This window comes from Mus pahari, chromosome 12 (assembly GCF_900095145.1).
Source record: "Mus pahari chromosome 12, PAHARI_EIJ_v1.1, whole genome shotgun sequence".
In the NCBI taxonomy this organism is placed as follows: Eukaryota; Metazoa; Chordata; class Mammalia; order Rodentia; family Muridae; genus Mus; species Mus pahari.
This window is the reverse complement of record NC_034601.1, coordinates 6,591,107-6,613,361: the sequence shown is the minus strand read 5'-3', so window position 1 is coordinate 6,613,361 and position 22,255 is coordinate 6,591,107. Positions and strand designations below refer to the sequence as shown.

General features: G+C 50.4%; 2 protein-coding genes across 5 annotated transcripts in view; one reads left to right on the top strand and one right to left on the bottom strand.

Moving 5' to 3' along the window:
• The first annotated feature begins 645 nt into the window (after nt 1–645).
• On the top strand, nt 646–13,767 carry Dexi (Dexi homolog). Its single transcript, XM_021209900.2, has 2 exons — nt 646–1,434; nt 13,166–13,767. The coding sequence occupies exon 1, from the start codon at nt 1,016–1,018 to the stop codon at nt 1,301–1,303; it is 288 nt and encodes a 95-aa protein (XP_021065559.1). The 5' UTR covers nt 646–1,015; the 3' UTR covers nt 1,304–1,434; nt 13,166–13,767.
• Nucleotides 13,768–16,754: 2,987 nt separating this feature from the next.
• Nucleotides 16,755–22,255, bottom strand: part of Ciita (class II major histocompatibility complex transactivator) — a 46,458-nt gene continuing 40,957 nt past the window's right edge. For all 4 annotated transcript variants that reach the window (XM_021209364.2, XM_021209365.2, XM_021209367.2 and 1 more), the window contains exons 16-19: nt 19,973–20,056; nt 19,780–19,863; nt 18,505–18,601; nt 16,755–17,999 (exon numbers count right to left, since the gene is read on the bottom strand). In XM_021209364.2, the coding sequence (XP_021065023.1) occupies nt 18,526–18,601; nt 19,780–19,863; nt 19,973–20,056 (244 nt within the window). In that variant the 3' untranslated portion in view covers nt 16,755–17,999; nt 18,505–18,525. The remainder of the gene's footprint in view (nt 18,000–18,504; nt 18,602–19,779; nt 19,864–19,972; nt 20,057–22,255) is intronic.

Sequence of the window (22,255 nt, the reverse complement as noted above, 5' to 3'; positions counted from 1 at the left end):
CTTGCACACACAAGACCTTGGTTTTGATCCCTAGCAAACTCATCCTCCTGACGAAGCACAGGGGTGGTCTGTAAACGGAGAAATCTGAGCAAATATATACTTAGCATTATTGGTTTGTTTAAAAAAAAAAAAAAACATGGACTGCAAAGTAATAGGAAACAATAAGCAACCTTATTGGCAGAAGATTTGACCTGCTTGTGGTGCTTTCCATCCGGGTATCATGGAACCCTATAATGCCACTGTCAAAGGCACTCAAGGATTGGTTTTTCTTACTATACCGTATAAAAGAAAAAAAACAAAAGCGCTTTGGGGATATCTAAGATTTACAGTGGAATTGCCGGCATTCCTTTTCCATCTGGCATCATTTTAAAGGGGGTAAACTAAGTTCCAAAAAGGTGACGCTCCATACCTAAGTTCGAGATGCAGAGTCCAGGGAGTGCCAACTGCAGAAGAGCAACTTAGAGACTGGAGCACCTCTCATGGGGCGGAGCAAAGGAGTACCCGCCCCCGGACAGCTCAAGCCAATAAACGTGGAGCACTGAGCTAGCCAATAAATACGGGCGAGCATGCGACTGGCCAATGAACGAAGAGCCTCTGGGTAGGCGGTGCTGGGAAGCCCAGAGCTACTCAGCGACCGCAGCGATGGGCAGTGAGCCTGCGGGGGCGCCGAAGGTGCCAGAGGAACGCCTCGGGGAGACGGCAGCGGCCTCAACTCTGAGCTGCGGTGGGGGCGCGCGAGCGCAGCGCACCAAGCGAGCCGCTGGCCACTTCTAGAGGGGTGGCCCTTAGGGGCGAGCGGCCCGTGTGGCCCGATCCCGGGGCTCCGTGAACCGGCCCTGACCACCTCGGGGGGTCAAGGAGCGTCTTCGGAGGTCGCCCGGGGCCCACCGCTGCCGCCACCGAGCCCCGGGGCGCCCCCTGGATGGCCGAGCTGCCCCCTCGCCGGCCGCCCGGGCGCCGCAGCGGCTGAGGTCGCTGGGATCGCCCGGCCGCCGCCCCCATCGCCGGCCCCTGCATGCCCGGCGCCCGGGTCGCAGCCCACCTGGACGCTCTGGGCCCCCTGGTCTCCTACGTGCAGCCACCGCTGCTGCCCTCTATGTTCTACGTGGGCCTGTTCTTCGTCAACGTGCTGATCCTTTACTACGCCTTCCTCATGGAATACATCGTTCTCAATGTGGGCCTCGTCTTCCTGCCCGAGGACTTGGACCAGGCACTGGTGGACCTCGGCGTACTTTCAGACCCTGGCTCTGGCCTTTACGATGCCGACTCAGAGCTTGACGTCTTCGATGGATATTTGGAATAAGGTCGTGGTTACTGTTCCCCACTTGCCTTCCACCATCCGCAACTCTTGGCCTGGACCAGCCGCCCGTACCATGCCGCTGCCACTGGTTGGGGGCACCATCTGGACAGGGATGGGACCCCAGGAAGAGGCCCGTAAGTGCCCTTGAGATGGGGGTGTATTTCGGGGAGAGAGAAGGTAGTGTCTCCAGGCAGACGAACATCCTTCCTCTAAAACCTCTGATTTCCCTGGCCACCTCCTCTGGATCTAACTCAGATGCTAGGAATAGTAGTGTTTGGAGAGATTTCCCCCAAGGAAATGAACATTTGGAGTAATCATGCAATTTACCCCATGGCTTGGGTAAAAGCTTTGTACCCAAAACCTTTTGAGGTGGAGCTATCAGCTCCTCCCCCAAGTCTTAGCCTGTCTTGTTGGTGACCTTGGGGTTTGGGGGGAATGCTTAATTGTCCTGAAAGCATAGACTGGTGTCATAAGAGGCACGGGTTACTTTTGTTCTGCGGCCTCTTGAGGGACCCGTTAAACTGAGGGGCTTCAGGCCAAGCCTGCGAGAATGGAAACCTTCAGCAAACAGCTCCGCCGCACTTCCTTTTGGCAGTGTTTCTGCTGCTGTATTTGGAGTCAGGTTTCAGAGATCCTGGGTTGTTGGTACCGCAGCTCAGATCCGCAGAGGCTGTCAGTTTTCTTAGGCTGCCACTCTGGGACAGGCAGGCAGTTCTGAGCTGGTGCTGGCTTTGTCTGCAGTATTTGCAAGGCCTCTCAGGGTCAGCAGAAGGAACCACCAGGTCGTACTGAAGACATGCCTTTGGGCTTCTGCCAAGAAGTTTTGTTATATGTTAGAGAAAGATGACGTGAATCCAAGACTGGCTGAAGTCTCCTCCCAACAAGCAAAAGGGGACAGCTGGCCTGTATGAAAGAACATTTGTGCCGGGCTTGAGTCCAGTGAGGTGTCATGGGGCAGGCCTAGCCCTATAGCTGGGGAATGCTGGGGTTTGGCAGGTCATAGAGCCCGAGTGGCAATGAAGAGGCACATGGAGCTGGTGGGTGGGGGCTCCTTTTAGATGACAGATACTGATGTCACCCCAAGGAGCCATTTCCTCCTCCTCTCCCATGTTACCTGATTGCCAACATTGCCATAAGTGGGTGTCTCAGTTTGGGGTGCTGTGCATTTCATCCTCATAGCTTTCCAAAGGGCACTAATCCCACTAGAGGGCTCCACCCTTGTGATCTAATCACCCCTAACACCGGCACTGCGGGAACAGGCTTTCAACAGTGGAATTCGGGAACATACATGGTCAGCGGGAAATACTTGGGGACAAGGCATGATATCTTTGAAGGGATCTTTAGTAAGTCTAGTGGTATCCACACAGGTGCCAAGTTCAAGGCAGGGCATGCACCAGTTGTTCCACGTTCCTGCCAGCCCGACATCCATTCTTTCATTGAGCAAAGACCTATTTGTTGAGTACTCAGTGAGCAAAGGCAGATGGGACCTGGCATGCAGGCCTTCCACGAGGAACACAAGTGGGCACCTAGAAACATAGGAGTGGAAAGTTTAGAGGCTGTGTTGCCGCGCTTGCTACTGTTTGCGCAGCAACCAGCCTCTGGCAGATGCTCTGCATGCAGTGACCACAAGAGGAGAATAGGCCCAGGCTGCTTTAGCTAGAGAGTGGGAGAAGGTCTCCCTGAATGGATGGCAGATTATGAGCTGAGGCCAGAATTGTCAGTACCCATACCTCGGGCCAGGAAAGGCATGGCTCATTCAACAGCCAAAGGGAGGCTGGAGATACGACTTGGAAAAGAGGTCAGTGGTGGACCATAGATGACATAGCCAAGAGCAGTTAGAATCCAGTGATGGTCCTAGGCAGGGCATGACACAGTCCAGCTCATGTTCTGTCCGATGACTGGCAGCCGTGAGCAGAATGGACTAAATAAAAGGGTAGGAGGAAGGATGCCAGTGAGGATGTTGTTAGTTGTCTAGCCAGAGGTGACAGGTGACTGGGTAAGACCGCACTGGGAACACCTAACAGAGATAGGATCCCTGGGACCCATTCAGAACCTGAGTAGAGACCACAGACCAGTCCTGCTTCTAGGCCTTCTGAATGTTCTCACATGTAGTCATTCAGCAAGCATTGGCCCTCCTTTTTCTCTCAGAGTCTAGGCTTGGCCCCTGTGATCCCAAGTTACATTTCTGTCTTTGAGCCAAGTAGACTCTCAGGCAGTATAACTTGGTGAGAATGTCTTATTTTATCTTCTTACCATATCAGCAGAAACATTCCTGCTTCCAACTGAAAACATTGACATATTCTAAGCTCAAAACCAGGGCCCAAATGCTTTGACATGCTGTACAACAAATGCTGTGTGAGCAGAAGCACCAAGAAGTGTTCCTTTGGGACATTCTTGGCTGACCCTGGGGGTAGGAAAGGTAAGGGATGGAGAAAGTCCCTCATCAAGGGCTGGAGACTAATGAAACCCACACACTACACTACCTGTCCCCCAATCCAAGCTAGAAGACTTTGGTCCCAGGACCAGAAAGGCAAGTCCCAAAGGATGCAGGAGGGATGATGGGTAGCAACCTGGAGTGAAGTGACCCAACCTTGCCTCCTGGCCCTTTCCATACACAGGAGCCCCGGGCCAGGAATGCTTGTTCCCAGTCATGTTCTGACAAGCCAGACCAGGACACACGAGGCAGTGGGGGCTGGGGTGAACCACAGCAAGAACAAGGAGTCCACTTTTGCCCTGCACCTCTGATGTCTAACTTCTTATACATTTACTGAGCACCTGTTTGAGGAGTCAATCAATGTACAGTCAAGCCTAAGAGCAGTACCTCTAAACTCAGATTTCTTTTGATTCAAATTGCAGGCCTAGCCACAGTCTTGGGAATGCCATTTAACTACACATATTGGTGGCCTCTTTTATAAAACAGGAATAATGAAAATCTGCCTTGTTGAGAGGACAAAGAATTGGACCTTTCTGCATGGTAACTGGTCCATGACCATCAACTGCTGTTATAGACAGGTCGATGCAGTCTGGAATCATCTACCCTCACCTGCCTTGTGCATTAATATTCATGTCTCATGACTAACAAAAGGACCAGAGACTAACAAAATGGGCTCAGAGAACATGCCCATTGGTGTACACTCACCCCACACACCTCCACACACACCCCTACCTGTCTTCCAGCCTATCTGGCCCTAAAGACCATAATCCCCAGGGCACTGGTTCTAGAGCTCTGGAAAGTGGCCTCTGTGGTTTCTATAGAGTATTCATTGTGGCCTGGGGGAGTGGGGGATGGAGCCCCTTGTTTCCTGGGGGAGAGAGGACTGGGTACATGGCCTGGGAGCCTTGTGTGTGTGTGTGTGTGTGTGTGTGTGTGTGTGTATGTGTGTGTGTGTCAGAGTTGGGGTGGGGGTTGCTGACAGCCCATCCGCTGGGTTAGAGAGACCTCTTAGCCTGGTTAATTAGTTTAGAGTAGTGTAACAGGTGGCGGATGCCTACTGGACCTCCCTTGCCATATGAGGTACTGTAGAAGAGACACAGTGTCTGGCCTGGGAATGGGGATGGTGCCACCAGAGTCTGTGTGGCATACAGTGTGGCTGTGCAATAAGGGTGACCGAATAAGGCTTACTCTCGGGCCTCAGATGGCTCACCTGAGGACCATGACGACTTTCTCAGCCTTTCTTATCAGACTATAGCCTGCACTGAACATGATACTGCCCAGGTGGGATGCCCACTACTTCTATGGGGACAGCCATATATTCAGATTTCAGTTGTGGGAGACCTACTGGTAGCCTGTGGACCTGGATCAGGGTGAGGGAAGATGCAGAACAACAGGAAGGAGGCTAAGGCTAGAGGGTCTAGAGGTGTGGGGCAGGGGCATGCTCCGCTCACACGTAGAGGGCCCCTGGTCACAGTGCTTCAGTAGCCCTGATCATCCCTTTGGAAAGAAAAGGCCTCCAGGCCAGCTGAGATGCCGGTGGCCTCATGCCCTTGGCTCTGAATTAGCACAGCCTGGAGATTCCAGCCAGAAAAGTGGGGCCTCCATATCACACTCTCCTCCCGGCCCTGGGATCTGTTTAGCTGAACGAAAAACAGGAGGGCTTCTGTCAGATATTACTGCTCCCTTCATCCTGGGACTTCTGAGAACACCAGCTGCATTTGGGAAATCAAAATCACACTGAAAGACACGGACTTTTTATTTTTTGAGACAGGATCTCACTGTGTGGCTCCAACTGGCCTCAAATTCAGGATCTTCTTGCTCCTGCCTCTTGACTGCTGAGGAAACTCAGCATTGCAAGTAAAGAAACTGACGGCTAGAAAGTGAGGGGCCCAGAGACCAAAGCCAAATAAGACAGCTGTGTCTCCTGCACAGCACAGTGGCCGCCAGGGAGCAGAAGAGCCTTCCGTGACCGGCCATCTCCCATGCCCACTTCCAGCATCAATCATGGCCTCACCAGACCCATCTCATCTCCGTGCTTACTCCTTTTATCCTGAATTCTTCCAAAAAAATCTTTTAGAAAAATTTTAGAGTTCTACACTTTCAGCAGAGTTACAAGAAAAGTATAAAGAACCTCTGTGCTCCCCTTGGCAGAGCCTGCCTGGCAGCCAGCATTTCTGCTCATTTGCTAAGAGTAAGCTCACATTCTCCTCTGTGTATACCTATGCATGCACATGAACACATACATACACATGTGGACAGTCATGTTCTAAACCATTCGCAAGGGCATCGCAGACATGATGTTCCTCTGTTCCTGAATATTTTGGTCTGTATTTTCCTAAAAGAAGGATCTATTTGGTATCTGTAGTGTCCTTGTCAAAGCCAGCAAGATGTCATTGTTTTTAGAGATGGGGTCTTCTATAACCAAGACTGGCCTAGAACTCCTGATCCTCCTGCTCTGTAGTCCCAAGCACCGAATTACAGTTGGGTGCCACCACCCCTGGCTGAAGTCAGCAACTGGACAGGGACAGGACTTAGGAGCACTCTGTTCTCTGGCTTTATTCACATCTTTTTATCTGTCCCAGGAATGTCCTTCAATGATAAAAGTGCAAGATTTGAGGTCACTGCTTTCTTTATTCTGGACCAACTGCTCAGTCTGTCTATGTCTTGGTGTGACATTGGCAGTATATAAGGGCCTGGTGTGGCATTTGCGAGCTGTCTCTGCCTGGGGTTGTCAGGTGTCCATCCGAACTCAGGATTCCATTCAGGTGATGTGATCTTGATAGGAAGAGAGTGTGTCCTCAGTAAAGAAAACTGAAAGCCACATGGTACGCCCCTGTACCATGCTGGCCCCGTGAGCTTTGGTGATATGAGTCAGGTCTTTCTACTGCTGAGTTACTACACCTTTAATCCCAGCACTCAGGAGGCAGAGGCAGGCGGATTTCTGAGTTCGAGGCCAGCCTGGTCTGCAGAGTGAGTTCCAGGACAGCCAGGGCTATACAGAGAAACAGTCTCAAAAAAAAAAAAAAAAAAAAAAAAAAAAAAAAACTTTTCCTTTTATAGTTTTAGTGCTTCCTTGGTTAAGAAAAAAAAAAAAAAAAAAAAAAAAAAAAAGGCACACCTTTAACCTCAGCACTCCAGAGGCAGAGGCAGGATCTCTGAATTCAAGGCCAGGCTGGTGTACAAATTGAGTTCCAGGTCAGCCAGGGTTACACAGAGAAACCCTGTCTCGAAAACCAAAAAAACAAACAAACAACAACAAATCCAAACAAACTAAAGAACAGTGGCAACAAAAAGGCCTCCTTTCTCATGTGGACTTTGGCCCTGTACTTCCTGCTTAGCCACCGATGGCTTTGGGCTTCCTCTCCTGCTACTTCCACCTCCCAAATGCCGGGGCTGTCGTCTCGGGTCACTGCGCCTGCTCTGTGCGTGTAGATGTATACCACAGTGCCAGTGTAGGTGGATGGAAACCAGCGCTTTGTGAACACTAGGAAAGCACTCTGCCGACTGAACTCCAGCCCCAGGCCCTCTCGATTGTATCTTACTGTTTTTTTTAGGTGTTTCTGAGGATCCAGCCCAGTGCCTCACACATCCTAAACACATACCCTACTACTGAGGCACATGCCTAGACTGCATGGATCTGGTTTTGTTTTGTTTTTTGTTTTTGTTGTTGTTGGTTTTTTTTGTTTTGCTTTTTGGTTTTTCGAGACAGGGTTTCTCTGTGTAGCCCTGGCTGTCCTGGAACTCACTCTGTAGACCAGGCTGGCCTCGAACTCAGAAATCCTTCTGCCTCTGCCTCATGGATCTGTTTTTAAATGACTGCTATGTTACCACAAGAAGCCAGCTAATGGCGAGGGCTGGGACCTGCTTTATGTGTTGAGCTAGTACTACTAGATGAAAGTGCCCAGAACTTTCTCTGAGAAGTCGTAAGGCTTGACCAAGAACAACAGAGCAATCTGATCTGTGTTCGATATGGATGTATGATTGATTGGTCCAGTCAGCTCACGTGACCCCAAAAATGGTTTCCTAAAGTTTTTGTACTTACACATTTGGGGTTTAAACCCCAGTTCTACCAACACTTTGGGTGAGTGACATCACCTCCCTCAAGTCTCAGTTTCCTTGCCTGTAAATTGGGAATAATGGAATGTGCCTAGGGGATTACAGTGATTGAGTGGGTTGGTGGGTGATATGTAGGTGGCTTGTTAATGATGTGTACAGCACTGTGTGATGTGTTAGACCAGGGGACCCCTACTCCAGGAACCCCCTTTATTGGGGTTCCTTGCTCTTCTGGGGCCAGTAACTAGAAGAGAGCATCACTGTGGACTGCCTGTGAAGCAGACTGGAGATGGTGATGCTTGGTACCCACTGAGAGTCAGCTGAGATGCGCTTGCGGCTGTCATCCCACATCCCTAAAGGAAGGCCTCCTTCTCAGGCTTCCTGCCTGGAAGGGAGCTAGGCTGAGAGGTTAGAACTGGGTGCCTCTGCCACAGAGCTTCCCTGCATCACCTTGGGATGGTCACTTGGAGAGAAAGTGAGGCTTGGGGCAGTTCAGTGACCCACTTTAGATGCCCAGCTATGAGCCATCCACAGTTGCCCAGCGTTTCTGAAGTGAGGTACTAGGCTGCAGGAATCCCTGGGAGGTACTGGAGGAGTCAGGCTCACGGTACCCTGACTTTCCTGCTTTTTCCTTTCTCTGGCTAGAGGCATCTTCTTCACTGTCTCCTTGACATTACCCCATTACCTTTTTAAAATTACAAGTGCTGGGTTATTTTTTCATAGTTATGACAGGCAAGATTATGAATTTGAGGCCAGCTGATAGTTGTAGTAAGACTGTACATCACAACAGTAATAAAAGTACTTTTGAATTGGGCCAGGGAAAGTGGCCAGTACTCTGATTCCAGCACTGGGGTGGCTGAGCAGAAGCCTCAGAGCTATAGTCCAGCCCAGGCTACAGAGTGAAACTGTCTCAGAGCGGGAAAAACAGTTGCAGAAAACTACATTGTTGGAGCTTTCGAGATGGCTCAGCGGGTAAAAGCACTTGCTGCCAAGCTTAATGACCTGAATTAGAGCCCCAGGACATACCCTGGAGGAGACCAGTCTCATAAAAGCTGTCCTCGGACCTCCATGTTCATGCCCTGGCAGGTAGATGGAAACTACTTTAGACTTGCTTCAGTCCCTCCAGGCGTTCATTACTGTGCTCCAATATCATAGAAGCCAAAACACTCTGGGCCAGGTATTCCAGAAAGGGGCACTCAGCCTGTTTGATGAGTAATGTCCAGGAGGTGTGTGACAGCTTCAGGAGCTCCTGGGTAGGCATGCAGGGAGTTGTGAACAGCTGCAGACACACTAGATGGCCCCTAGTGAGAGCCAGCCTGGGCATGGAATCCGGGCCTGAGATGCCAGCTCTCATCCAGGACTGCCCCGTCCTGTGTGGGGATAGGAAGCTTCTCTCTTCTGTCCCTGCAGCTGCCAGGGAGGTGGCCAGATTGTTACCACTCCCTGGGCCCCAAGCCAGGTGGCCTCCTGCTATACAGTCTGTCTCTAGCAGAGATCTCAGATGTCTGTAGAGCTAGGCAAGCCATGCATTTCGGGTATGTGGAGGAAGCGGGGTGTGCCATGAGTTTCTAGAGGGCTGTCTAGAAGAGAAGCACTAACTCCGTGCCCTCAGAAGGCTGCTTTCTGCTTCCCACCAACCACCTTCACCTTCTTTCTCTTATTACATTTATTCATGTATGCAGAGGTGGGCATGGGTATGCCATGGTGCACATGTGGATGTCAGAGAGATTCTTGTAAAAGTTGGTTTCTTTCCTTCTACCGTGTGGATCCTGGGATCAAACTAAGGAAGTCAGGCTTGACAGCAAGTACCAATATCAGGTGAGCCACACTGATGGCCCCTGAATTATTTTTTACATAATTTTCTTTAAATCAACTTTTTAAAAAATTATTTTATGCATCCTATATAAGTCCATGTGCATGTAGGGGAGCGTGGAGGTCAGACGAGGGTGTTGGGTTCTCTGGAACTGGAGTTATAGGTAATTCTAAACCACCATGTGGGTACTGGGAACAGAACCTGGGTTCCCTGCAAGAGCAGCAGCTGCCTTAACCACTGAACCATATCTTCAGTTCTTAAATCAGCTTATAAGAGGAAAAAATAAAAAATAAAAAAAGCTCTAAAGGAGAGGAACTTGAGTGAGCAGGCACCTGACATCATTGGCTGCCACTAACAGACTCAGCAAATGAGTTGGAAGTCAGCAGCTCCTACGGAAACTTAGGTCAAGGTGTGGGCCCAGGGACAGGGCTCCTGGGACAAAAGGCTCAGTCAGACCAGCAGCTGCTAGGCCTCTTGTGTAGTCAGAGGACTGGCAGGATGCGAGGCCTCCTCGGTGGTTCCTACCCCATCCTCACCCGGGGCTGGGGCGTCCCTGCAGTGGGCACCCCGGAGGGGGAGTCTCAGTAAATTCTTCTGCTGCAGGCTTCTGAACATAAAGGCTTTCAAGACTACCCTGTGTCTCCCCCACACTTCGTTGGAAGGAAGGGCAGCCACAAGTAGGCTCTGGTGTGACAGGACAAGAGTCTCAGAAATTAGCTACAGCCCCTGCTTCCCACAGGTTCTCTGGGCAGGCAGGGGGGGACAAAAGGGTGGATGGAGGACCCTGTCCAGTGGTGGTGGTGGTGGTGGTGGTGGTGGTGGTGGTGGTGGTGGTGGTGGTGGTGCCGCCAGTGGGAACCAGAGAAGGTTCCTGATGTGGTAGAGTATATTTCCAGTTGGTCTTCAGCAGATAAGTCTGGTAGACGGTGGAAGAAATTTCAGCATATAGCTCCAACCACTGCCATGCTCAGAAGTACAGGAGACGGCTATGCCTAGTCTCCCTGTGGGGTGCCCTTCCTGTGCAGCCCAGCCCTGTGTGGATCTCCAGTGCTCACACCACGTCCCATCTTTGGGAGGGTTGCTTCAAGCTAAAGTTGCTCACAACTTGGCACAGTGCCTGGCCCCTGTCTTCTAGCTTGGGTCCCAGCATGTAAAACATTGGCGTGCAAAATGGGCACAGGAACTGGTGGTACACAGCACTTGTTCTGTTTGTGGAAACAGATTCATACTAGATGGTTCATCTTGTCCTCAAACTCAGTCTTACCCTGTAGCCCAGGCTGACCTCTAACCTGCCATTCTCTGACTCTAGCTTCCTAGGGCTGGAAACACAGGGCCAGGGCACCACAGCTAGGCAGAGTTCAGAACTTCTGAGCTGAGCATCTTTCAGTGAGTATCTTATGCTTCCTGGGCTTTGATGTCTTTATCTGTCCAACAGACATAGCAACATCGACTCATGGGCTGGTAAGGAGGGTGAAGATATCCATGAACCCTTGGGTTTGTTTGGGAGGAGACCTCAGGAACTCCACGTGGAGAGTGGGAAGTGAGGCCAGCGAGATAGACCAGGTGGGCACTAAGCAGACTACCACTGTAGTCTGGGGCTCAGTCCTGCTCAGAAGCCCCAGGAGCCGGGATGGGGTGCTTTGATGTCACCCCAGGTACCCGTGAGGGGGCTGGGGTGTTGTTACACTACCTTCCTGGCAGTCACTGGTGGGAAGCAGCTTGCTGTGGAACTCATTAACTCTCTTGTTCTTATAACTGGGGACCAGTCATTCTCTGGAAAACAGAGAAAGGTCTCAGGATCGGGGTACTTGGGGCCGGGGAAGGCAGGCAGAAGGAAGAGACATGTTGCCTGACAAGAGCGCCGGGTGCAGTGGCAGCCCTGATTGTGGTTGTCCCCAGTGTTACCAGTGCGGTGCCAACTCTGCCTGCACTACTTGTGCAACTGCAGGCAACTCACCCTGCTTTTCTAAGCCTTTGTTTTGCAACCCATAAAATGTGAAGAGGCACAGTTCCTGGTGGAAATGGTCATGCCTGCTTAGTGGCTCTTGGTGGGGACAGTTTTAGCAGCCACAACTGACTAGAGGTGCTGCCAGCTTTTGATGGTTGAGGGCCAGAGCTACTGCTAAATCTGTGATGCCAATGATCGCCCCACGCACCCCTGAATGTCATGCAGCAGGGCACACTACATGTTTCACAGAGATTATTCCACAGGATGCTCAGTGGTGTTTGTAGAGGGAAGAGTCTGAAGTGGGCTAAAAGGAGGGGGACCTGGGTACCCCACTGCTACAGAGATGCTGATGACAGCTAGACATGGGATAGAGGCGACTGGAGGAGACAACCTGACATAAGGCCAGGTCTTACAGGTGATGCTGTGTCATGGGAAGAAGAGCAGAGTGGGGACACAAAGTTGACTGGCTACCTTTCTGTAAGCACAGTGCTCTTCCAGTGAGATTCAAGGCATGCCCACTCCCTGGAGCTTACTCAGCTGCCCCCACTTGATCTCCCTTATGGCTGAGATCCTTCTCAGACCTTAGCATCTTTTGCCTCGCCTTGAGCACCTGGCTAGCCCTCCTTTACCATGGAAGACTACCATGGTTCTCCAGAATCATAGAGTGAAGCAGATTCCTTCATAAGAACTGGAAACAAGCACCCTCAGGAGCAGGGACGTAGCTCAGTTGATAGAACACTTGCTCAGCTTGTAGTCCACCCAACTCCGAGTTCAGAGTTCATTCCCAGCAGTGCAGAAGGTCCCAGCTCTTGTGAGATGGAGGCAGGAGAATCAGAAGGGAAGGCAATCCTGGGCTACCTACGTGAGACCCTGCCTCAAAAACAAAAAACAGCAGGAAATGATAGGCAATAGGGTGGGAGAGGAGGCTCAAGCCGACCTTGCGCTAGCTAAGGTGCTGTTGGTGGTTAGTGAGTTAATGGCTGCTAGTGGAGTGGGAGTCATTTTCCTCAGTTTCCTGTGTTCCTGCCAATAATTCCTCAACCATGTTCATGCAGGCATCCCCAGTTCCACTCAAGTCAGTCACCATAAAAAGAGGCATTAAAATGGAAAGCAAGAGGAGAGAGTGGAGGAAAGACAGTATGAAAGAAATGAGGAAGAAATGACCTGCTACATTATATACATACATGAACTTGTCAAAGAATTAAAAATTATTCTTACGGGGCTGGAGAGATGGCTTGGCAGTTAAGAGCACTAACTACTCTTGCAGAGCACCTGGGTTAATTCCCAGCACCCACACGGCAGCTTAAATCTCTCTGTAACTACAAGGTCTGACACCCTCACACAAACATACATGCAGACAAAACACCAAAGCACATAAAATAAAAATAGATACATTTTTTAAAAACATAGATAAATTTTTAAAAAATAAGAAATTATTTTTAAAAGGAAGGAAGGATGATAGAGGAAAAGCTTCCCCAACCTGAGCACGGGACTCTGGAGAGTCTAGAACCTAAGGGTGAGAGCAAGGCTTCATCACCCCACCTGAGCTGCAGGGGGACAAGCCCGGGCAGAAATGCCTTGGCCCTGTTGATAACTGTCCTCTGTCTTCTTGGTTAGGCCTGCTCGTGCCAACAACCGGGTTCCTGCCCCAACCCAGGCGTCTGCCAGGAGAAGTGAGGACTCGGCGCTGGGACAGGGAGTGGCCAGGCCCTCCGAAGGCCCTGCTCGCCTGCCACCCGGCTCTCCACTGTCCTGGGTCTGGTTGTGACTCACCACCTTTGTGATGGATGTTTACAGGAACCCAACCAGACATCACCTCTCTGCACTTCACCCCCAGCTGCACCTGCCTCCCCCACTTAACCTCTGGGAAGGACATGGAGAGCTGAAGTGACAAATGGACTCATTCTCAGGCCGCTTCCGTCAGCATTGTTTGATGCCGGTTGACCTTAAGCTGGGAAGACTTCAGACCCAAGACTGTTGATCATAGTTTCAGGGAGTCACTCTGAAGAGGGCTATGCCAGGGCCCAGGCAGGGTTTAACCTCTCCAGGTTGACAGAACTGAGATACTGCACTGGGGAAGGCCATGCTGTCTCTGGCTAGAGATCTATTTTTGGAAGTGTGAGTGGTGTGCATAGCGTGAATGGTGTAGATCCTTGATTTCCATAAACCTGTAAAAGCAATACTTAGAGGCTGACTTATTTCATTAAAAAAAATGTAAGCAACTCCAATCTCCTTTGCCTTGTCTGGTTGCTGGTGTGTGTGTATGTGTGTGTGTGTGTGTGTGTGTGTGTGTGTGTGTGTATGTGCGCGTGCGTGTTTTGGAGATGGGGCATCATGGTTGACAGTTTGCTGGAGATGCAGTCAGACTAGGGAACTCACTCTAGAAAGGCTGCCTTCCCTCACCTCCTGAAAGCCCCCGTTATGGTGAAAAGCTAGGGGGTCATGGGGAGCTTGGGTCTGAATCTCATAGAGGTGGCTGTGTGCTGTTAAGAGAGCCATTAAGGAGGGAGAGAGGGAGTGGGCATAGTGGCGCACACATTCAATCCCAGAGCTCAGGAAGCAGAGGCGGGCAGATCTCTAACCTTGCCCCACATGCCTAACCAGGTCTTAAAAGTGAGTTCCAAGCCAGCAAGGGCTATATAATGACACCTTGCCTTAAAGTAAAGAATGGGGAAGAGGCTGGGAATATAATTCATTTAATAGAATGCTTACCTGGCTTGCACAACACTCTAGGCCCCAGCATCACATAAAACAGGCACAGTGGTGTATGTCTATATCCCAGCATTCCAGAGGCAGAGACAAAATCAGTTCAAAGGTGAAAGCAGGAAGATCATTAGTTCAAGGTCATCCTCAACTATGTGTCCAGTTAGGGGCCAGCCTGGGCCCTGCCCCAAAGCCATGTGCAATTAGGGCAGCATTGCCTACAACAGGTGTTAGTGCTTGGGGACTCATGGGAAGAGCCTATGACCTTCCTCACCTCCATGATGGGATGAGCGTTTTGCAACAGGGAATTTTGAATTTTGTGCAGCTGAATTTCCCAAGATGGCAGGGGTTTTTGGCTCCAAGGACAGCCACACATAACAGGAAAAGAGTCACCCTCCCTTGGAGAAAGTCGGCCTGAGGAGAGACTTAGATTGAAAGTATACTACATGGGCAGACTGCCAATCCCCCCAGAATTTTATGCATCACAAGTGGGGCCTGGTAACCTACTCTAGCATGTCATGCCCATACCCACAGAGATCCTTCACAGGGGTCACAGCAAAGCCAATACATTGGCTCCTTCCCCATGAATGCCAACTTTCTAACTTGGGACCCACAACTTACCTACCCCCAAGATGGCACCATGCTAATTACCAAAAGGGTCTCTAAATTGCTGCTGTTCTACTCCAGGCCCCACTCTGGTGCAACCCTAGTGTGTCCACTGCCCAGGAGCCTTCGTGCAGTGCACAGCCTGGCCAGTCACACCCAGCAGCTCTGTCTTAAGTTTGCTAAGATGCAAGATTTCCAGCACAGGAACCTAGAGCCTCTTGTTCAAGTGTGTCTTCAGTGCACATTACGGAATGCCTAACATGAGGCTGTGCAAAGGATTAACCATCCTTCTCAGATTTACTGTGCACCTACTATAGACAAGGCCCTTGACTGGGTGTAGAGCGACCAGGGATGATCAAAGCAGACAGATCCCTTGCTTCCCTAGAGCTCACATCCTACACAGACAACAAGAGTTTGAAAAAGAAAATATTGAGGTGGGATTGGAGAGTGAGGCACAGAGGGACGAGAGACAGACAGAGCTGCAGGAGGGTCCGTCCCACAGAGTCCTGCAGGAAGTCAGCCACATAGAGTCTGGGAAGGAACATTCCAGACAGAGGCAGGAATAAACCACAGGGTGGAAGAAAGGCTGAGAGCTCCTGCATTGAGCTGTGTGCTGGGTTTTTATTTGTTAAGACGGGGACCCCCTGTGTAACACAGACCAAGCTGGCCTTGAATTCACAGAGATCTGCCTACCTCCGCTTTCCAAGTGCTGAGGTTAAAGGTATATGCCACCACACATGACCTTTGTGTTTTTCAAGATTTATTTGTATGTATGAGTGTTTTGCCTGTGTGTATAGGTGCACAGAGCCCACGCAGTGCCCGTGGAGTCCACAAGAGGCTGTCAGAACCCCTATGCCAGGCATTGGCTTCAACTCTTTTTTTTTTTTTTAAACGGGCTAGAGAAATGGCTCAGTGATTGAGAGCACTTGCTGCCTTCCCAGGGAACCCGAGTTCCGTTCTGCTCCAGTGCGCACACAGTGCACAGCCACTTTCAGAGGGGGACTTGTTAGCTCTCCCTTCCATAGTGTGGCCCTGGGGACCAAGCTCAGGTCACCAGGCCTGCTTTACCCCCTCAGCCATTTTGCTGACCCATTTTATCAATATTGTTTCCACAATGAGCCTTTACAATAACCCAGGAGAGAAGATACTGTGACTCTGCCCATTTTACAGATAAGGAAGCTAAGGCACAGAAGAAACTTGCCTTGCATATATGTCAAAATGGAGCATGAAGCCAGGCAGCTCAGCCAGGAGTTGGTGCTGTGCAGTCCTTTGGAACCAAAGGGCCTCGGATGCTTCCCAGCACACAGGATCAAGAACCAGTGAGATATGTTGAGCATTTACTATGTCCCTGGCACAATAGTGAGTGCCTTACCTAATCAACTCATTAAAAGATGGCAGCCATCAACACAGGGTAATGAGAGACATTTTTTGGCATTTCCAGACAGACTAAAGGCAGTGAGCAATAAAGATCTGCCTTCCTTCCTGACAGGTACAGCAGATGCCTGCCTTGGAGACTACCTCAGTGCTGTCCCCTGTGGCCACAGAAATGGGACTTCCATGTGCCACCCTGAGCCTGAGGCCCTAACAGTTCATAATGCAAGCCTGAGCTGCAGCTGGACCTGTCTCTTTAAGAATCACCCCCAACAGCCGTGCAGACCACCCCGGCCCCAGGCCCTCTAGCCCAGCTCCCACTTCCCGGGATGCACCAGTCCTGCTGGCATGGTGGAGCCACGCAGACAGCTCCCTCTGCCAAGACAAGAAAGCAAGCTGTCACTGTCCCAATGGAGGGATGGATGGTGCCTAAGCTCAAAGTGGGTGTCCCAGAGGAAACGGGGGCAGCTGCACTGGTGCTGCCAAGACCTTTGGCCAAGGCCAACGTGGCTATACAGAGCTGCCCCCAGGATGCAGCAGGGCAGTAGGAGAGAACACTCCACGCTGTACAGTAGTCACGGCTTCAGTTCTCAGGTGCAGGAAGGAATAAGAACTTTTCACTGCATCTTTGGACGCTACGAAGATCTTTGCAGTGAAGGCAGGATCTCAGCAGTGGTGGGTTGCATGGCATGCACACGGGCGCGTGCAGAGTGCTGTATGGCATGCACATGGGCACATGCGAAGTGCTGTGGAAACAATACCGTGTGGCCTTGACCCCTGTTCTGAACAGTCTACAGACTGTCTCTGCTGGCCTGTCTCCTCACTTTCTCCTCTCTGGGTGGTCCCCCTATAACTATAATGCTATGAGGAGGGCAAGCCCCAGCCAGCTGTCCAATTAAGGACTCAGGGCTCCCAGCCAGCAACTTGTGTCACAAGCTAGACACATACTCAAGATGATTCCAGCCTGATTTCTGGGTTGGTGAGCTCTACTGAGCCTGCCTGGCCAGCAGAGTGTGTATTGTTTTAAGTTATTATAGTTCGGCTGGTTTTGTTTTGTTTTGTTTTGTTTGCATTAGATGGGGCAGAAAGTGTCCCCAGATGGGACTTGTGGGATAAACCAAGCCCCAGAGCTTCAGTGAACGTAGCTGGTGCATTTTTAGTGTAGTGACTATGAAGGTGAAGCTAGAAGAACTCCCCGCCAGCAGCCCCAAAGCGAACCACTCCCTGGCTCTTGGTTCACATCCAGGGTCTGGGACAGGCCTGACTCAGCTTTGACCTAAAGTTTATGGAAACCATGCCACAATTAGAAAGAGCTACCATAGGCTCCCTGTCACATCTAGAGGTCTGTGGGCCAGTGTCACCCTCAGCGTCTTCAGAGTCTCTAGGAGGCCCTGTTGGGAGCAGCAGGAAGACATGCTTTCTCACCAGGCTGGCCCTGGTTTGGACAAGCAGGCACTTGGATGCCTCTGTTCCTCGTTCTGTCCTGGAGTGTCGAAGAGAAGGCCTTTGTCCTCCTGGTTGAACCCATGGAAGGTAGCCCCAGTTCTGTCTGCCAGCGCTCACGGTCGAAGAGTGGGGCTGTGTTTGTACCTGGCGCCGTAAGGGCCCGGAGCTGGTCTTGGGGCCTGCAGAGGAGCAAGGCATATGCCCCTTCCTCGTGTGAAGGGCAGGGTGACCAGATGCTGACTCTTATGGGATATGGCCCACAGAAAAGCTGAGTCCACAGTACCCAGTTCAAGGTCCAGCGTGGTCAGTGTCCCCAGAGTACATGCTGTGGGAGATCAGGAGAGGCAGATGACTCAGTGAGCTTCCAGAAAAGCAGCCTTGACAGAAGAGTAGGGGCTATCATAATGTGGGGGACTGAAAAGGGGGCTGAAGGACAACTATAACATAGGCCAGGGGGAGAGAGTGGGCAGACACAGGGTGAGGGGACAGTTATTGTCTTCATGTTGCTGGCAGGAAATGTATTAGTTTCCCATGAAGATGGAACAGCAGCAAGAAAGCCAGAAAGCTTCAAAGGGAGGAGGACTTCCTAATGCCAAGGATAGGGATTGTAGGAGACTGGCTCAGCCTGTTTTTCCCTGGTCTTTAAGTCTGACCTCAGGGAGGTTGGCCCAAGTCCCCACAGTCTGAACACCTGCCACTTTGGAGACAGGATAGCTCCAGATGACACATGGATCCAGGACACCCAACCAGCCTTGCTCGATGGATGCCCTTAGTCACCCCTTCTCAGGGACAATGACCCAGATGACCCTCCTGGAGTCCAACATGGTTACCTTGCCCAGAGCACAGCAGGGTCATCTCAGACTGATCCTGGCATCCAGATGCTGCAGGTGTTCCTGAACCCCAAAGGGGATAGTGGGTGTCCACATTCTGCAGATGGGACCACAGGGCCAGGTTAGAGGACACGTAGCAGGACACCAAGGGCAAGCTGCTCACAAGCCCTGCCCCCAACTCTGTCTAGAGCCTTAACCACATCCCATCTGGCAAGGTACAGACCAGCACAGGGAGAACAGAATGCTAGGAGTCCCCCCACCCTTTCAGTCCCAGTTTGCTGTGTGACCTTGAGAACATCTCCTCTGTCCTATTCTCGTTCACTGTAAGGTGGACCCTGCTGTGGTTTCAGCTCGGTCCGTCCTCCATAGGCTCATGCTTTGAGTGCTTTCTCCCTGACTGGGACAAAGCTTGAAGGCTGTGGCATCTAATAGGCGGGGCCTGACTGGCAGAAATAGGTCACTGTGGATGGATCTCTGAAGCTAACAGCCTGACCAGTTCAGCAGCTAAACTGCTCCCTGCCAGCATGTGAGCGGCTGCAACCAGGCACAATAAACTGCACCCCTGTGACTATGAGTGCAGCTGTGCCTTCCCCTCTTTCTTTTGCCTCTGTTATGGTCACAAGAAAGGAATCGAAAGATGCCACCATCTATCTGAGAAGGCCGGGCCCAACTGTGCTGATCAAAGCCATCTGAACAGTAGAAGGTGCTGGACATCAAACATCACAGCGGCTTAATAAGAATAAGTTTAAAGTTGGGCACAGCACACACTCAGGAAGCTGAGGCAGGGGGATTACCAGTTCAAGTGCAATTCTGTTTCAAAATCAAACAAAAGATGAATTTGCTATTTTTTTATATTCTGAGAATGACTGGATTTGGCAAATTCATATGATTCATCCTGATGAAATATTCAGTGAGTGTTTTGTGTGTCAATGTTGTCCTAAAAGTTTAGGGTGGGGACATGGCTCAGGTGGTGGCCTGCTTGCCTAGCACACACCAAGTCCTGACTTTGGTTCCCGTTGCCACATGAAAATTGGATGTGGCAGTGCATGCTTATAATTCCAGCACTTGGGAGACAGTCATCTTCATGAAACCCCACCCCCAATCAAAAAAATGTTTTACTAACATAACAAGTCTTGTCTGCAGATATTACCATCCCCATCCCTGAGACCAGCGGCAAATTGCTTGACATCCCAGGATCAGGTACTAGTTGGCAGGGGTGGGATTTGACTTCTAGAGACATTCACATAATCCAGCCCTGGGGGCAATGTGACTTACGCCAGTGTTTCCACCTGAGGGCACTTCTGAAGGCTGGAGGCCAGCTGCTGGGCACCGGCAGCTGTGAACTTGTTGAACTGGACACTGAAGAGAGAGACCCATCCTGAGGCATGGCAACTCCCACCTCAACCCTTCTCACAATGTGGGTGGGAGATCCTCTGCCTCCCCAGATACCACCCAGCCCTACACTCACTCCATCACCCGCAGGGACACCATGTCTGGAAGTACTTGTGCCAGGCTCTTGGCTCCTTTGTCACAGATGCAGTTATTGTACAAGCTGCCGGCAACAGAGGAAGAAAGGGTTGGGGTGCTGGGCCACATCAGGCCAGGAGATAGCCACTCAACTGAGATTACTGCTCCTGTCTATCTATCTATCTATCTATCTATCTATCTATCTATCTATCTATCATCTATCTATCTCCTATCTATCATCTATCTTCTATGTATCTGTCTATTATCTAAGTATCTATCATCTATTCATCTATCATCTATGTATCTGTCTATTATCTATCTATCTATCTATCTATCTATCTATCTATCTATCTATCTATCTATCTCTAAGTGTCTATCATCTATTTATTCATCTATCTATCTATCTATCTATCTATCTATCTATCTATCTATCTATCTATCTAAAGACAAGGCCCCATGTCTCCCCATACTGGCCTGGAACTTGGTATGTAGTCAAAGATGACCTTTAACTTCTGATTCTCCTGCCTCTACCTCCTGAGTACTAGGATTACAATCACCACATCCAGTTTATGCAGTGCTGGGAATGGAATGAATCCAGGGCCTCAGACATGCTAGGCAAGCACTCTAACAACTGAGTCACATCCCCAGGCAGGCCCTACTGTCCTATTTTACAGATGGATTAATTGAGGCCCAGAATGTTGAAGCCACTACTTATTTGCAGTTCCACAGTGAGTTCAAGATACAACAGCATGGGCGGTCAGCTTGGTGGCTCAGGCCTGCAATTCCAGCTACTTAAGAAACTGAGGCAGAGGGATTACAAGTTCAGGCCAGCCTAGGATACATGAGACCCTGTCTCAAATTAGAACTTAAAAATGTTTATGATATGTGTGTACGGGTGTTTATTATATGTGTGTGGGGTTGCTTTGCCTTCATGCATGGCTGTGCTTCATATAGGTGCAGTGCCCGAGGAAGCCAGAAGAGGGCATCGGATTCCCCGGGACTGGAGTTCACAGATGGTTGTGAGCTACCATGTGGGTGTTAGAAATGGAATTCAAGTTCTCTGCAAGAGCAACCAGTGTTCTTAACTATGGAGCCATCTCCACAGCCCCTCAAAAACAGAAAGTTAAGAAGGCTGGGGCTATAGCTCAGTAGTAGAATGCATGTCCGGTATATATGAAGCAACTCTGGGCTTCACACTCAATAACACACACACACACACACACACACACACACACATACATACACACACATACATACACACACATACATACACATACATACACACACATACATACACATACACACACACACATGGAGGGAGGGATGGAGGGAGGGGAGAGAAGGAGAGGGAAAGAGAGGGGTGGGAAAGAGAGAGAAGAGAGGAAAGAAGGAGAAGGGGGAAAGAGGGGAAAGATGGGGGGGAGGGAAAGGAGAGGGAGGGGAGGGGGAGGGGGAGAGGGAGAGAGATCTTTCTTAGCCCAAAGCTGGAGACTCCAAGGGGAACAGCTTCCCAGGTTCAAAGACGTGCCTCTTCCTATCCACTCTATTTCCTACCCACACTCTTGCTCATTTGTAGAACTGGAAGCAGGGGGTCACTGTAGGGAGAGCAGGTGGGCTCTTGGTTTATGCTGTAGGCTACACGTCAGCCAGGTCTCATAGTGTGACACAGAAACTGCCCAGGACCAGATGAGCTACCACAAAAGGTGAGTTGTGTTGGCCATGGGAAGAAGAAAACCTGGAAACTCTGGGGACTTTGAAGTTGGAATGAATGTATTCAATATTATGAGATTAAGCCATTTAAGTCCAGTAAGACCTACTATCATCATCTGGTCACTGCAGGTATTGTGTGTGTGTTTGCCATATAGGTGTATATGCAGACAACACACACACACACACACACACGCACACATGCACACATGTATACACATACACAGACACACACGTACGTGCACACACACATATACACACACATACACATGCATGCGCACACACATATACACACACATATGCACACACATACACACGCATGCGCGCGCGCACACACACACACAGTATTTTTTAAAAATGTAAAAGGGAAAGGCAGGCTGAGCACAGCACTCAGTGTTCTCTGCTTCCCAGCTGCAGATGCAATGGGACCAGTCACCTTCACATTCCTGCCACATGCCCTCCCACCATTATGGCTGTACCTCACACTGTGATCCCAAAGAGCCCCTTCCTTCCTTCCTTCCTTCCTTCCTTCCTTCCTTCCTTCCTTCCTTCCTTCCTTCCTTCCTTCCTTCCTTCC